At 32.6% G+C, this 17,268-nt stretch overlaps 2 protein-coding genes, 1 non-coding gene and 1 pseudogene across 3 annotated transcripts; 3 read left to right on the top strand and 1 right to left on the bottom strand.

Moving 5' to 3' along the window:
- The first annotated feature begins 3,744 nt into the window (after positions 1 to 3,744).
- LOC104089418 (MND1-interacting protein 1) lies at positions 3,745 to 8,603 on the top strand. Its single transcript, XM_009594310.4, has 3 exons — positions 3,745 to 3,861; positions 4,139 to 5,785; positions 7,910 to 8,603. Exons 2-3 carry the CDS (start codon positions 4,181 to 4,183, stop codon positions 8,408 to 8,410), a joined length of 2,106 nt encoding a protein of 701 aa, XP_009592605.1. The 5' UTR covers positions 3,745 to 3,861; positions 4,139 to 4,180; the 3' UTR covers positions 8,411 to 8,603.
- Positions 8,604 to 9,950: 1,347 nt separating this feature from the next.
- LOC117275001 (U2 spliceosomal RNA) lies at positions 9,951 to 10,132 on the top strand (annotated as a pseudogene).
- A 484-nt stretch (positions 10,133 to 10,616) lies between these two features.
- LOC104089417 (aluminum-activated malate transporter 12-like) lies at positions 10,617 to 14,937 on the top strand. The gene is made up of 6 exons (XM_009594309.3): positions 10,617 to 11,021; positions 11,528 to 11,668; positions 12,213 to 12,485; positions 12,859 to 12,986; positions 13,596 to 13,739; positions 14,114 to 14,937. The coding sequence occupies exons 1-6, from the start codon at positions 10,730 to 10,732 to the stop codon at positions 14,726 to 14,728; spliced, it is 1,593 nt and encodes a 530-aa protein (XP_009592604.1). The 5' UTR covers positions 10,617 to 10,729; the 3' UTR covers positions 14,729 to 14,937.
- An 867-nt stretch (positions 14,938 to 15,804) lies between these two features.
- Positions 15,805 to 15,876, bottom strand: TRNAC-GCA (transfer RNA cysteine (anticodon GCA)). Its single transcript has one exon. It is a non-coding gene; the product is annotated as a tRNA-Cys (tRNA).
- Between the last annotated feature and the right edge of the window lie 1,392 nt (positions 15,877 to 17,268).

Genomic DNA, 17,268 nt, shown 5'->3' with positions numbered 1-17,268 from the left:
CTTCTTGCTTCTGGCTGCCCAAGTCCTCCAAGTGATGTTTTTAGGCCTATTTATATGTGTAGAAGAAACCCTAAATGTGTGGGTCGAGTCCTAGTCAAACCCGGAACGAATTAAGTCTTCAAAACTCGGATTGGACTTGGCCTCAGGCCTGGTGTCGCAGCCTAACGCCTGGAATTTGGCTGGCCTCGCCAGGCTAAAGCCTGGTTCAACCTGGCCTTTGGCTGGCCTCGCCAGGTCTCTCCTTTTCACTGTTCTCGAGCACACTTTCTCTACAGGCTAAAGCATGGACATTTCTGAAAGATTGTTCACTTACCTTTTGCCCCCCGCTTTTGTTTGTACTGCTTTTGAAAGAGATGGAATAAGTACCTTACTATCTAGGAAAATCTCCCTTTGTAATAACTCTTGAAGTTTGCTATTATGAATAAAAGTTATTTATTACCAAAAAAAAAAAGAGACTAAAATTTCGATAGGTAGTGTCATATTAAATGTGTTGTCCAAACTTTAAGTTAAACATCTTATAATACGAAAGCCTGTATTCATGTTATCTGTTATTTATGTCAATCAATGATATAGATAGTGTTGGAGTAAAAGGAAGAAGTAATAAATTTTGTGATTTAATCAATTTATGAAACTAATTTTGTATGCATGTAAATGGAGTTAATTCCCTAAATGGTCACTCAAGTTGATGAATTTACTTACCAAAACTTTTCTTTGTTTTAGCACAAAAAAGTCACTAAACTATTTATTTGTTTCTCCAATAGTCATACACCACCATAAAAGTTGTTTTTTAATATAAAAAGAGAATTTTACTTATAGTAATAAATACATAATATTAAAAAACTGTATAAAATTATTAAATAATATTTTGAGTTATATAAAATTAAAGTATAAATCCAGAAATCTATACATAAAAGTTTTCATATGCCTTATTATGATTTATGAATACTTATGTCAGAATATCTTACAAAATTATTATTATTATTGTGACCTAATATTGAAAACAAAACGCAAATATACTTTAATAATAATTCTTTAAAGATTTATCAAATAATATAAATTAAAAATTAATTCTTTTGGTCTTTGAGAATTTGTGATACAAAATTGATCGTGGCCATGTAAAGTTTAAAGAATAACTAATGTTAATAAATATTTTATAATAAATAATTTAATATTACAAATATACCGAGTTTATAATACATCTTCATCTACTATTTTATTTCTAATTGCTTCAAATTTCTATTTTTACCGATTTGAATCTTAATTTTAATTTCTTTCACCGCTAATCTTCTTACGAAAAAAATATGTACCTTAAGGGTTTTGTCAACTTGACAAATAATTTTACTATATAATAAATTTGAAAAATAATTGAACTGGAGCATCTAATGAGTCCTATTATATTGATTAACTTTTGGATTTTATAGTCTTAAATAATTTTATATATCTTGAACAAATGATCTAACAATTTTATGTGACATTTTAACATTGCGTACTTATTGATATGGGTAAAATTATCTTTTCCTATAAAAAGTGACTTTTATTGTGGTGTATGACCTTGGAGAGGCAAATGAATAGTTAGTAACTTTTTTATTCCTAAAATAAAGAAAAGTAATTTTGCTAGGTAAATTCATCAAATTGAACGACTATTTGTGAAATTAACTCCATATATATGCAAATTTTATCTTGATTTTTTTTTTTATACAAAAAAGGTAATTGTAATATTTTTCTATACCGCGCGAAGCGCGGACAAATTTACTAGTATTTAAATATTTTTAATTTTATTTTCTTGAAGTGGGGCTATTTTTAAAGAAGATTTTCTACCTCGTCTATTTATTTTTTAAAAAATTACTTTTTAAAATCGTAACCTAATGAAATCACTTGCTTCGTATTACCATATATGAAGGTTTACCAGAGATTTCAGAAGCTCGTTCAAGATTGTTTTACAAACAATATTTTGGGTAGAATTGAACTTAAATTTGAATATGCAAAATGAAACTACAATTATTAAACTAAAACTCCAACCTCAAGGAATAAAGTACATAATCTAAAAGGGATCAATTAAAGTAACTTTACTCCTCCAAATTTATTTCAAAAAGTGAGTTACACATCAAAATTTTGAGCGCATTTTCTAACTGCTAATTTTGTCTTAAGTGAGTCTAATAACTCCCGAAAATATAGAATCAATTTTACTAATCACACTATCACCACATCAATGCCACGTCAAATGCCATTTTATTTTATTTTATTAATCTACTCCCTTTTAAGAAAATAAAAATTACGGATCCTAATCAATTTTGTGAAGTATTCTACCTTTTAATTGTTAATTAGAAATAATTCACAAAAATAGTAAAAAGTCACTGTCAGAAAATAACTTGTTTGACCATTAATCTCTTGGTTGGGAATTGATGAATTAATGAAAGTTGATAATTGAGCAAAGTAGAAAAGGTTTAAAATATGAAAAAATAATATTGTATAGTCGCTCGCCAAAAAGAAGAAAAATGTTATAGTAATTGCTTAGATAGTTCGAGAACATATCTTTGCAGAGGTATTTGTATCTTTTTAGTTATCCCCAAATAAATCAACATACGATTACCAATTTTTGTTTAACGGTTTTTTTGGTCAGAAAAACAAAGTGCCATTTTTCTAAAGTTTGAATGTTGACATGAAATATAAGGTATGCATGACGAAAATACATATTTAAATATTTTTATTTTTTTTGTATTTTCTTGAAATGGGGCTATTTTTAAGAGAAGATTTTCTACCTAGTCTATTTATAAAAAAAAAAATCGTATTTAAGATGATAATCTAATGAAATCACTTGCCTCATATTACCATTTACTGGAGATTTCAGAGATTCGTTCAAGAAGGTTTTTGGTATAAACACTAGTAGCATTTTTCTTGTAACAATATCCTAGATTATCAAGATTGTTTTAAAAATGAGATATTTTTTGGTAAAATTGAACTTAAATTTGAATGATGCAAAATGAAACCGCAATTATTAAACTAAACCTCCAATCTCAAGAAACAAAGTACATAATCTAAAAGGAATAATATCTACTTTACTCCTCCAAATTTATTTTAAAAAGTCGTTACACATCTAAATTTCGCGCGCGTTTTCTAACTGCTAATTTTGTCTTAAGTGAGTCTAATAACTCCGTGAAAATATATAATCAATCTTGGTAATCACATTATCGCCACATCAGTGCCACGTCAAACGTTGTTTTATTTCATTTATTATTCGCTCTGTTTTTTTGTTTTATTTTCATTCCTTCTCCAAATGTAAGTACGTATTTTTCCTAATTTTAAAAATTTGTAAAGTATAATTATCTTAAACTCTTGAATAATATCGATCTAACATGAGTTATACAGAGTACCATGATTAATAAAGATTTATATATCGACTCTAACTTGTTGTGAATCTTGTGATTGAGACATAATAGTTATTATTTTTGTCAATCAAACTTGAAATTTTTCTACATAATAGGACAAAATATAAAATTGACCGATTATATATATATATATATATATATATATATATATATATATATATATATATATATATATATATATATATATATATTGAATATAATATACGTATATAACAAAAAATATATATTTTATTAGCTATTATTTTTAGAGCGGCTAAAAATATATATTTCTCGACGTAATGACGCCCCCTTAAAAAATAAATTTATACCAAACCCGACCCATTAATAGCTCCAGCCCATGATATCAAACCCATTGAACCTTACAAATATATGCCGTATAACATCCATTGCATCCTTCACTTTCCAATTCCCCTTTACCTGCAACTTTAACACCCAGAAAAACAATCATCAAACACAAGGCGATAATAACTAGCCTGTAAGTTTATACGCAGTTCGATTCTCTTATTTCATATGAACTCCATCAATTTATAACAAAAAAAATCGTGAAAAATTCGATCTTTTTATTTTTATTTAGTTTTGTGTTCCATTTTGGGGTTTCAGTTTAAATTTTAGTATAGCTCTTGAAATTCTCAAGTGGGTTCTAAAGAAAAGTATACCCGATTATCTAAATTCATATTAAATCAATCAATTGGTCAAAAAAAAAATGAAAATTTCAATCTGTTTTACCTTTGTGTTTTCCTTTTTTTTTTCAGGTTCATTTTGGATTTTAGTGTAGTTATTGAAATTTCCCAAAAATGGGTTCTAAAGAGAAGTATACAAGAACCAATAGAAGACCAAGATCAGTAAAAACTGAACATGATCATAATGCCCATAACATCAGTAACGGTAATTCTGTATTTTCTGAATCTGGGCTTAGCCCATTGGGCCCAATTAAGCCCAATACAGATGGGGTTGATGAGAGTGGTTGGGGTTACTGTACTGAGGAACAATTAGAAGAAATCTTGTTACAAAATTTGGAGATTTTGTATAGTGAAGCTATTAATAAGCTTATTGGGTTAGGTTATGATGAAGATGTGGCTATGAAAGCTATATTGAAAAATGGACATTGTTATGGTGGAATGGATGTATTGACTAATATACTGCACAACTCATTGTCGTATTTAAATAATGGGAGTAGTGTTTCGAAATTGGAGGATTCAGAGCATTGTTTTGTTGATTTGAGGCAGTTGGAGGAATATTCGTTGGCGGGTATGGTTTGTTTGTTGCAACAAGTTAAGCCGCATTTGAGTAAAGGGGACGCGATGTGGTGTTTGTTAATGAGTGATCTTCACGTGGGTCGGGCGAGCGTGATGGAAATTCCTGCTCCGAGTAATGGGAATGGTTGTGTTAATGGGTCGGTGAGTGGGAGTGGTAATGTGGAGGGTGTTGGCATGGGTCCTGTTGGGGTTGTGCCCGCTATGTGTAGGTTTCATGGTGGTTGGGGTTTTGGGAGTGGCGGTGCTAATAATGCGTTTCCATTGAATAGGTCATTCGCGTATACTGCCTCGGATTCTAATTCGCAAAAAGAGATTGAGTGTCCGAAGAGGTTTAATCTTACTCCTTCGATGAAAACTTTGCTGAAGAGGAATGTAGCTGCATTTGCTGCGGGATTTAGGTCAAACCCGAAATATATGCAGAATCAGTCACAGGCTTGTCCTAGTTCTTTGGCTGACGGGGATCAATCATGTGGAAGTGAATCAGGGGTTGAAAGTGGACTTGCACAGTCGGGGGACTCTCATGCTTCGAAAAGCCAAGATGTGGTTAACTCTGTCGTAGGTAAATTTCGTGATTTGAATCTTGATGGGAATACGGAGAAGGGAAATGGGCAGCTGGACCAGAAAGATGAGATGATTCTAAGTTTGATCGATCAAATAAAGGATCTTGAGAAGCAGGTCAAGGAACGGAAAGATTGGGCGCACCAAAAAGCAATGCAAGCCGCAAGAAAGCTCAGCAATGACTTGACGGAGCTTAAGACGTTGAGGATGGAAAGAGAGGATACCCAAAGATTAAAGAAGGGTAAACAGGCTGTCGAAGATACTACCATGAAGAGGCTAGCGGAAATGGAGAATGCTCTAAGAAAAGCCAGCGGCCAAGTTGACCGCGCAAACTTGGCTGTAAAAAAGCTTGAGAATGAGAATGCAGAAATCAGGGCAGAGATGGAGGCTTCTAAGTTAAGTGCATCAGAATCTGCAAAAACATGTATGGAGGCTGCTAAGAGAGAGAAGAAGTGCATTAAGAAGCTTGGAGTTTGGGAGAAACAGAAAAAGAAGCTGCAGGAGGATATTGCAGCGGAGAAACAAAAGATTTCAGATGTACAAAAGCAGCTGGTTCAGGTAGAGGCAGCTCAAAAGGAAGCTGAGGTTTGCTCTTTCTTCTCTTTTTTTCCTTGATGTTTACTTGTTATTGGTGATCTTGCAATGGAAATGCAAACGAATGCTTACGACATTTTACATCACTTAATGAGAATCAGTTTAAGATTCTTCTGTCCTTCTCATCTTAGAATGTCCTCTTTACGTCCAAGTTAGTTATTAGGTGCATACCTTTGGTGCTTATAAAGGGTTAAGTCATTATTCTAAGCATTTTTGGTTCTGGCCTCCATATTTCCATTCTTCAGTAGCAAACTTTTGTCTACTGGGTTCACGAGGTACCTGAATGGTTAGAATATATATAGACATTACATCAGAATTCATTTAGCTTGTTGAGAGAAGACGTGTCATGTATTAAGTTTTATCTTGGATCTTATGTTTCTTTTTCTCTCACTTTCTTGTTGATAAAAAAAGAGTTGTATTTTCATTGTGAAATCTCTCCCTATGTGACCTTTGCAAACCATAGCCAGTCCTAAGTCACAATTCTTAACTCTTAGAGTACCCCCAAAACCCCTTTTGCCAATGCGTCCTCTGGATAAAGGAAGAAGAAGATTGTGGTAGGTTGATATCCAGCTTAAAATTAGTCCAATTGTATATTTACAAAAAAGGATCTAAAATTATGCGAGGAATGTGCACCCAAGGGTGTGACCTAGTGGTCAATGAAGTGGGTTAGAACTATGAGGTTTCAGGTCCAGTTCCCAGCGCAGACAAGAAACACTAGGTGATTTCTTCTCATCTGTCCAAACCTTAGTGAATAGAATTACCTGGTACGTGTTACTTGTGGGAGGTAGCAGGTATCATGTGGAGTTAGTTGGTAACATGCGCGCAAGTTGGCTCGGACACCACATATGTAAAAAGAAAAAATTATGTGAGGAATGCGAGCATACCAACACTTCCCATTAGAACTCCAAACTTAAGCATGCTCGGACGAGATGGTACTAGGATGAGTGATTTCCATGGAAGTCCTTGTGTTGTATAACTTGCTGACCCTAGCTAATTGAGATTGACGCATACATGCTTGACAAGATTACTACTAGAATGGGTGATCTTGAAGAGTGAAGTCACCTTGTTGTATTTCACGTGGACCCCAACTAGTTGGAATTGAGGCGTAGTTGATTGATAAGAAGGGCAACCCGATGCACAAAGCATCCCGTGTTCATTCAGGGTCCGGGGAAGGGCCGCACTCCAAGAGTTGTAATGTAAGCAGCCTACCCTAACACAAGCGTTAGTGGTGGATTTTATTGCTCAAACCCGTGACTATAGGTTACACAGAGACAATTTTATTGTTGTTCCAAGGCATCCCCTGCATGATTGATACTGTAGACTAATGGAGACAAATAACTAGCTATTCTCCTGTTTCATGACAAATCTTTTCAATTCATCTCCCAAAGACAAGATTTTACTTGTGTGGTAGACATCCTGAAATTATCTTCTGAAGTTCTAATGAATCTGTATTCAATGAGTTTTTCAGCTCATCAGAAACCTTACGTTTTCCTTTTTTCCAACAGTAAGTTGTAAGCTACAGCTATTTATCACAATGAAACTGAAGAATAAAAATATGGTGTTTTACGCCAGAAGCTTCAGTTTCTTTCAACACCATCAACCGACAAACTCAGTTTTACTTTGTAAGAGTCGATATATCTATTTGTTTTTGAAAGCCTCATTCTTTCATTCATGTTCAGAAACATTTAAAAGCATAGATATCCATTCTTATCTGAAGAGGGGAAATAGGGTGAAAAGAAATCTGCTTCGATTCATTGCATTTTGCATGAATTCTTGGCTGATCTTTTTTTCTTTTCCTTTTTCTTTCTTATCTCTTTCTTTTTTTCTTTCCTGATAAGTTTTGCTGAAAACATTTATTGAATGATCATTACAAGATGAGAATTTTTTGGAAGGTTTTTTGAAACCTTATTTGGGAATTGCAACACATTTGAGTACAAAAAGAGTCCAACATGTTGTCTTTGCTGCAGAATCACATGATAATGTTGCACTATTTCGTTCCAAGTGTGTTTTACTGCAGAAAAGGGGTGCCACTGTATTCCTTTAATTGTTGAACAATAGCAAGTTTCTTTAATTGTTCAAAATTTGTCAATTTGTTATGTTGTCAATTTTTATCAGGCAAAGTGGAGGCAGGAACAGAAGGCTAAGGAGCAAGCCGTGGCACAAGTAGAGGAAGAACAACGTCTCAAAGAAGCAGCCGAGGCTACTAACAAAAGAAAGCTTGAGGCGTTGCGACTGAAGATAGAAATAGACTTCCAGCGGCACAAGGATGACCTCCAACGGCTTGAACAGGATCTTTCTCGGCTTAAAGCGTCTACTGAGCTGCAGAATCAGTCTGCTAATTTAGTAACAGGTAACTCTAACGGTGAACAGCCCCACGCTGATATTGCAAGGATGTTACATGAGTTGGACAGATTGGAGAATTCTTCCGAGAAGGGTAGCTCCGATAGAGAGTGTTTAATTTGCAAGAAGGATGAAGTTTCAATTGTCTTCCTACCTTGCGCTCATCAAGTTATGTGCGCGAACTGTAATGACAAAGGGAAGAAGGGAAGAGCTAAATGCCCGTGCTGCGGCGTTCCAATTGAACAGAGGATCAGGGTCTTTGGTGCAACCTCATAGGTCTCATCCCAACCTTGACTGCTCAGAAACTATCTTTTGGAGGTTTAGACAATATGCAAGTTACTGTATTGTCTTAAACATATGCTTATGCTTGATTGAGTCAGCATAATAGAGCTTAATAAATAAACAGCTGCCAAGTTGCAATGATATTTGCATATTAGAGGTATTAACAAATGTCCTTTTCTCTTTAAAATGTGGTTCTCATCTTAGAATTTATCAAGGCTGGAATGTGGTTTTGTACCAATCTAGTTGTGATATGGAACTAGAGTTTGATGAAAATCTAACTACTAGTTAGAGGGAGGTAGCAGGTATTCGATAGAATAGTCAGGTGTGTGCAAGTTGGTACGGTCGTCACCATTATAACAACAGACCATACCGATAGACCCTCGGCTCAAAAAAAGTAACCTTACCCCATTTGTGTAACCCCACAAATGAGGTCCGAGGAGGGTAGTGTTTAAGCTGCCTTACTCCTATGTTGCGAAGGTAGAGAGACTGTTTTTGATAGAACTCTGCTTAGAAAAAGTAATTTTGCGGAAACTAGATGTCATAGTACTATTCTTTGTGAATGAGAGAGACTGTTTTCGATAGACTTTTGGCTCAGAAAAGCAATATTGCGGCAACTAGCTGTCACAGTACTATTCTTTGAAATTGCGAGTAGTGTCATTCTAAACAGACTTGACTATAAGATTTTAATAAGAAATCTTTACATAAGTGAATTATTTAATTTTTGTGAGTGAAAGAAAGTCTAAGAGTTTCTTCCTTCATATGAAAATACACACACGGGAGGGTAATTAACTCAAACCTGTTCTCCTTTCTACTTTAAACTAATTTAAGACTTACTGTAAGATACTTTTAATAGCAGAATTATTATTTAATCAAGTAATACAATATCCATATTCCACACCAACAATATATTACGTACAATATCCATGTCACTTTATAATTTATTTTTGTAACTCATTACATGATTTCACAGGGAGAAATAACAGATGCGATATATACATCTTATATTTACTGACTTAAAATCTTTGATCAATTTCAACTTGAAAGTTTCAATCACCGCATCTCGGCCTGTGGGGATGTTAGCAATAAGATGCCTAGCTATGTGACACGTGGGCAAATGAACGAACGACACATGGCGCGATATTGACTGCTGATTTAGGAGAGGGGAAGTTGGGTGCACGAGAAAGAATCAAAGAACACAAAGTCAATTTTAATTTCCATGGCCAGCTTTTGTAATAGTTCACATTAGGTTAACAAACAAGAACCAGAAGAGCCATACCAAAAGCTTTTCTTTCTTTTTTTTGCCCTACCATTTCCTTTTAGTAGCTAGTTAAAATTCAACCACTTTTAGCCCTTTGCCCCTTTCACAGCAAATAGCTCGTGATCTAAAAAGCTTTGATATTTTCATGCAATAATTTCAACTCATATTGGAAGGGCTTGCACCACAATTGTGCTAAGAGTTTATAACAATGTAAAGTTTTTTTTTACATTGGTAGGTTATATATATTAACCTATACAACAAGAAGTAAATTTACATATACCTTTCTCGGCCTTTTGGCTAAGATCAAGTGTAATATCTGCTCTTATCAATTTAATATATGATATGTGAGCGATACTAACTCAATTTTTATTAAGGGGGAGGTCCGTTAAGGTAGCTTGCTATCGGGGCTTTCGCGCGTCGTTCAGGTGTTGAAAAAAATTAAAAAAGAAGTAAATTTACATATCAAACTTGGCATAGTAATCTGGAAAATAGAGTAATAACATGCTATAATTGTCTAAATTATATTGATATAGTATAAATATATGGTATACATATATCCCAAACTCTTCCAAATGCAGGTAATGTAAATAAAGCAACTTTTTTTAACATGAAATGTTGATAGTATATACATTACTATTTTTTCCACAGCTGCCGAAGCTATTGAATTCTAATATTATATAACAGTAATAAAGAAAGTTCCAACATTATAAATTCCATTTTCTATAATAGTGGATTTTAGAAAATTGTAATCACCTCCTTAAACCAATTCTTTCCACATATGTTGGTTATAATTTCTTCTTTCTTGTCTGTTTTGACTTTATATGTGTCTATTTAAAAAGCTAATTAACATATTTAATATCTCAAACTACTTTATTGAGAAGCATGTGAATATAGTAACATCACAACTCTCTTTTCTCCATGTTATAAAGCAACTAAAGCCCTTCTCTAGAAACTATAGCCTCTAATTCTTTATATTTTTGCATGGCCTAGCCATTTTTTCAACTGAATAAAATACAAAACAATTTCCACTTATTTTCTTATCAATATTCACCAATATGGGAGTGGAAATGGAGGTGAGTGGAGATAATAATACTAATTGGGTACCAATTATGAAGAAAAGAATGAATATTCTTGGAAAAAAATTGAAAACATTTCCTAAATTAACATGGAAAACAATTTGGAAAGTTGGGAAAGATGATCCAAGAAGGGTCATTCACTCCCTCAAAGTTGGTTTTTCCTTGACATTGGTTTCATTGTTATATTTAATGGAGCCATTGTTCAAAGGTTTTGGAAGTAGTGCTATTTGGGCTGTTATGACTGTGGTGGTTGTTCTTGAATTCACAGCAGGTAAAACTATATGGTAGTCAGTCTTTTTCCCGTTAGAGTTTAACTTATATACATTGACAGCAGTGGCGAAGCTATATGCTCAATGAAGGGGTTCAATTGAATCCCCTTTATCGAAAAACTATACTGCGAAAATTGAGTAACAACTTTTTCTTGTATGTATATAAGGTTTTGAATCTCCTTGGCATATATCGACAGGGGCTCCAAAAATTAAAATAAAAGTTACACGTCGAAATCCTAGTTATGACATTCTTGCATTTTTTTGAATCCTCTTATTAAGATTCCTAACTCCGCCACTAAATGACAGTGTAAAGAATTGTCATACTATCTGTTTATTTGAATATGTTGTAGAAGGTAACACGATGAATGCCTTAGTTTTCAAGTTACTAATCTCGCTTATTATAGACGTATGTTTATCTGTAGTTATCTTTTAGGTGAACTGGTAGTGTAAAATTTTCTTTTTGTGTACTTCCTAACATATGTGTTTTTCTATTATTTTTAAATGATAGGGGCAACATTATGCAAAGGTTTAAATAGAGGATTGGGAACACTATTAGCAGGATCACTGGCATTCTTGATTGAATATGTTGCCACAGAATCTGGCCACATATTTCGAGCTATATTCATTGGAGCCTCAGTTTTTTTCATTGGTAAGCTTCATGTTACTGTATCAAGTTTGATATAAAGAGTTATTTATTCTCTATATTTGGATTCGCCTTGGTTCCAACTACTATTAATAACATCACTAAAGGTTGTGGCGGGATAGAAAGTATACTCCTCTGTCCTTAACCAGAGATCTCAGGCAGTGGCGAAGCCACATTCAACCAAGGGGTGTCAACCGATACTCTTTCGCCAGAAAACTACACTATATTGCTAGATAAAAAAATTTATTTTATGTATATTTACTATACATTGACTCTCCTTCATTTTACGATATATTTAAATTCTTATATTTTGATACCCCTTAGTGAAAATCCTGGCTCTGTCACTGATCTCAAGTTCGAACTCTGGTAATGGAATTGCCTTTGGTAGGGAGGCTTTACCACCAAAAAATGAACTTCCCGGCACGAATCCAGATTAGTCAGGTTTCGAAGCTGATACCAGATATTGGGTGGAAAACCAGAAAACACAAACATTAATATATAGGCATTTGCTCATGGCTAATTTTTATTTGATTATTTTCAATTTTGACAGGAGCTGCAGCTACGTACATGAGATTTTTCCCATACATAAAGAAAAACTATGACTATGGTGTGGTGATATTTCTCTTGACCTTCAACTTGATCACAGTATCAAGTTATCGTGTTGATAACGTGTTAAAAATTGCACACGAGCGCTTCTATACTATAGCTATTGGTTGTGGTATATGTCTCCTCATGAGCCTATTGATACTTCCAAATTGGTCAGGGGAAGACCTCCATAATTTCACTGCTGCTAAGTTTGAAGGCTTAGCAAAATCTATTGAAGGTATGGCCAAATTTAGAAAAGGAACAAGCGCAATGTATTTTCATTTTCTTATATTATTATTATTATTGTTCTTGAATTTGTTGGTACAGTTATTATTACTGTAATTTTACCTATGACAGAAGGTTATCTATCTTATTATTCAGATTACTAATTTTACTAATTATGAGCAATTACATGTAGTTGTTTTCGGGTGATCATCTGATTGTGCAAAAATTCTTTTACACTATCAGCTATGAGATATTAAACGGTTCTTAAAATTCATCTCATATTCTTTATTAGCAAGTACTATATAAGTCACATAACCCCTCTCTCTGTATATATATAAATTCATTGACATAGGAAATTAATGAGTATTTTCAATTTAACTGTGCAGCTTGTGTTAATGAGTATTTTAGAGATGAGGAACAACAAAAAGCCAGAGAAAATTCATCAGATTTGGAGGATCCTATTTACAATGGTTATAAGACTGTCTTGGATTCCAAATCATTTGATGAGACTCTGGTAAGTAGTTGAATTTTCTCTAAAATAATTCACTAAATGTATATGTAAAAGAGATAACATGTATATATATATAATGGATTGTCTTGTATTTTTTTTTTTTTATGTCTATTACTATCTGCGATTTCTTTTGCTTCAATTTTCGTATTATCTTGTTACTATTTCTTTCGCTTCGATTTTCTTGTTATCTTGCTAGTATTATTACTTGTTGCTACTGCTTCTTTTCATCTTTCTTTGAACTGAGTGTCTATCGGAAACAGTCTTTCGGCCTTTTCAAGGTAAGGGTAAGACTTCATATGCACTGTCCTCCCCAGATCACACTTGTGAGATAACCCCGATTTCTTATTCTCTAGGTTACTAATCACACTTTATTTATGTACAGTTACTTGTAATTATATTTTAGGCAATTCGATAGTGCAAGAATTATTTTACACAATTACTGTGTAGAAGATGTATTCATATATAATAGACTGAAAGCTCCTTGAAAATAGTGCAAGATAAACGCCAATTTGAGACAAGAATTAAAACAGTAATTAGAATTTAGAACCCTACATATCTAGACCCAAATTAACATATCACTGTATATAACCAAAATTAATCTGAGTGGAACAGGCATTATACGCAAGTTGGGAGCCAAGGCATTCGAGACACTGTTACAGATTTCCATGGCAGCAGTACGTTAAATTGGGGAATGTTCTTCGCCATTTTGGATACACAATTGTTGCTCTTCATGGATGTCTCCAAACTGAAATTCAGGTACAAATAACGCCAATCGGATTCACTGTTTATTTTTTTTAATCCTTATACATAAATTATACAAAGATTATACACGGTTATACACACACATAACATATATTATGTATCCGTCCCGATTATTTTTAGTTTAAGCGGTTGAGTGGACGGCTATTTAAGTTAATTCTTCAATTTTCTTCTTGTACGTGTAAAGATTTTTTTTTATACACAATCAGTATATAACTTATAATAACAGGTTAATTATCATTTTTATCGATTACCAATGAATGCTTATCCTAGAGATTTATATGTAATTACTTTACAAATGACCTAATTTTGTAAATATTATTTATATTGTCGGTGCATATAACTTAAACTCTTATTGAATTTTTATTCAGACGCCTCGATCGGTTCGAGCAATGTTCAAAGATCCATGTATCAGACTAGCTGGAGAAGTTACAAAAGCTTTAAAGGAATTAGGAGATAGTATAAGACATCGTCGTCAATGTTCACCAGAAATACTATCCGATCACCTCCACGAAGCTTTACAAGACCTAGACAATGCCATAAAATCCCAACCAAAACTCTTCATTGGGTCCAAAAATAATTCCAACAAGTTAGCTCTAGCAACAATCGGCATACAGTCCGGTGCACTGAACTCCCGCAGAGTCACTTTATCGAGCGTAAAGACCGACACGTCCGCGTTGCTTGAGTGGAAATCCAAAAGGGGTACTATAAATGAAAATTCAAAATCTTTGAGGCCTACATTGAGTAAGATTGCTATAACTAGTCTTGAATTTTCGGATGCTTTGCCATTTGCTGCATTTGCTGCTTTGTTAGTGGAAATTGTTGCAAGGCTTGATCTTGTTATTGAGGAAGTTGAAGAATTGGGAAGAATTGCTCATTTCAAAGAGTATCATAATTCTCAAAATGATGATCATAATGTGGTTGTGGATTTTGAGAAACATGCAATGCCTTTAAGAAATGAATTGCCCACCCATGCAGGAGATTAAAACGTTCTTTGGCGTCGAGGGAATTGCATGAGTAGAGATTCAAAAATTAATCGTTCTGATCTAGGTCATAATCTTTATGCGATTCTCAAAATTATTACTAGAAAGTCAACCGCCCAAATTGACATTATGATGTGGTTTGATAAAGAAGTGTACTAAATTGATTGATGTATTAAAGGACATCTCTAGTGATTGATGACTTCTTTTTCCTATTTTGTTTTGAATGATGTAATATTGCATCTATTTTTTAGAATGCTATCTATCAAGGAAAAAATGAATATATACTCTTTTGTTTTAAATAAAAATAGACTAAAAAGTGTAACTTTTAAAATTCGAAAGTGTATTATTCCTTTTGGGACGGAGAGCGTACTATATTATTTAAATTCAATATTTAAAATTCTTAGTTTTTAAAGCTTATATGGTTTCCATAGCAATATTCTTTAATCATATGTCCCTTATATGTAATAACCAAACTTCTACTGCATAATTTGTCTTGTGACATTATTCATCTTTTTGCAACGAAAAATTATACTTATCCAGTCAAACTCCTCTATAATAATCATCATCTATAATAATATTTTACTAGATCAATCAAGGTTTTTTTGGAATCATTTTTTCATGTTATGTTATAACATATGTTTTATATAACAACACTTGGCTATAACAGACAAAAATATCCGGAACAAACGAAATTGTTATACAGAGGTTTGACTGTATAATATATGATGCAAGGATAAGGACGTGGCCGTGATATTATCGCAGGCAATAAATTTATTTTTATTTTTTAAGTCTTCTTGTGATCTCTATATAACTTTGATTATTTGATCTTTCCATTCAACCAGAATTGTTTTTTTTTTTTTGTTTGGAATATGCATCTTATAAAGGCAAAATTTGAGAAAGACGATCTGAATGGAGAATCCTACATGAAAAAACAAGATTAAAGACTATGCTTACTGATATTTTATGAAAATCTGTCATAGGGATTATAATCTTGAATTTAACAATCGCCAAAAATTATTTTATTTCTTTTCAAGTCAAAATATAATTACAGAAAAATAAAGAATTGGAAAACTGGAAAAAGGGCCCTACCGGGTTCGAACCGGTGACCTCTTGATCTGCAGTCAAATGCTCTACCACTGAGCTAAGGACCCTCACGTATTTTTTAAGCTTTAATTTTAATATATAACTGTAATTTTGAAATGTTAAATTTTACAACTTGTAGAAAATTTTAGAATGATTATTAATCATCTAATCTTTTTTAATTGATTATAGCTCTTCTTCTGCTATCTTATTGGTAAACGACAAAAGATTGTCAGGAAATGTTCAAATTCTTTGCCATACTACTATTAATTTTTAAGATCGTTCATAATTTTGATGTTAGTAAATTGTTTCATATTTGTCTTTAACATTAAGTAAACTCTAGCACGAACTGAATGTAATCCATATGTCAAAATACTTTAGGAAAAAGGTATAAATTTTCCGTCTTCTTTAATAATGATTTAAAATTATCCTTCGTTATACTTCAGGTTGGAGCCCCATTAGAACCAAGGGAAAACAAGACGATAATTTGGTAAATTTGTCTCTATTAAGAGTATTAATTAAGTTGTTCGGCTTTAATTAAACCTCACTAGTATTTTGTAGATAGTAAAATTATTTTTCTATTCATTTTGCGAAAGAATGACGGCGTAATATTTTTACTAAGTTTATAATGACCAATAAACTATATAAAATTATTGAGAGCATTTTTGAAATATATACTACTATTAATTTGGGACGATAAAAATAACATGGCAGAATAGGTCGAGATACCCCTAAACTTGGGGACTTTTATTCAGTACATACTTAAAAGGGCCAAATATACTTTAAAAAATGGTCTAAAAATACCCCTTGTTATACTATTGGATTATCTATACCCCTAAAGTCATACTTTGGGTTCAAATATACCCCTCATTTAAATGGAGGGACATGTGTCATCGTCCTGTTGGCCAATTCTAAATATCTCCTAATTAATTAAAAAGACTCATTACTCATATCCAAAAAGCAATTTTCTAAAGTAAATTCTTTTTGTAAAAACTGGAAAAAAACTGAGTTATTTTTACTAAAAACTCAAAAAAAAAAAAATTCAAGTTTTTACAAAAGAACTGCTTTAAAAAAAACTAAAAAATATTTTTTAAAACAATATTTTTGTAAAAATTAAAAAAAATTGAAAAGTAATTTTCTAAAACAATTAAAAACTGGAAAAGACTGAAATTTTTTAAACTAAAAACTAAATATATATATATATATATATATATATATATATATATATATATATATATATATATATATTTATTTTTTCAGTTTTTACAAAAACATTGCTTTAGAAAATTGCTTTTCAGTTTTTTTTAAAGCAATATTTTTCTAAAAACTGGAAATTTTGTTTTTCGATTTTTTTAGTTTTTAGTAAAAAAAAACATTCAGTTTTTTTCAGTTTTTACAAAAACATTGCTTTAGAAAATTGCTTTTCAGTTTTTACAAAAATATTGTTTTAGAAAATATTTTTC

The sequence above is a fragment of the Nicotiana tomentosiformis genome, chromosome 12, assembly GCF_000390325.3.
Source record: "Nicotiana tomentosiformis chromosome 12, ASM39032v3, whole genome shotgun sequence".
In the NCBI taxonomy this organism is placed as follows: Eukaryota; Viridiplantae; Streptophyta; class Magnoliopsida; order Solanales; family Solanaceae; genus Nicotiana; species Nicotiana tomentosiformis.
Note: the sequence above shows the minus strand (reverse complement) of the source record. Positions and strands in the feature narration are given on the sequence as shown.

What these genes read in the sequence shown, in the direction of transcription:
- LOC104089417 (XM_009594309.3), top strand. Translation starts at nt 10,730, where the DNA reads ATGGGAGTGGAAATGGAGGTGAGTGGAGATAATAATACTAATTGGGTA. An exon ending in AGCCTCAGTTTTTTTCATTG is followed by an intron (nt 11,669 to 12,212) that starts GTAAGCTTCATG and finishes CAATTTTGACAG; the next exon opens with GAGCTGCAGCTACGTACATG. An exon ending in CTTAGCAAAATCTATTGAAG is followed by an intron (nt 12,486 to 12,858) that starts GTATGGCCAAAT and finishes TTAACTGTGCAG; the next exon opens with CTTGTGTTAATGAGTATTTT.
- LOC104089418 (XM_009594310.4), top strand. Translation starts at nt 4,181, where the DNA reads ATGGGTTCTAAAGAGAAGTATACAAGAACCAATAGAAGACCAAGATCA. An exon ending in CAGCTCAAAAGGAAGCTGAG is followed by an intron (nt 5,786 to 7,909) that starts GTTTGCTCTTTC and finishes AATTTTTATCAG; the next exon opens with GCAAAGTGGAGGCAGGAACA.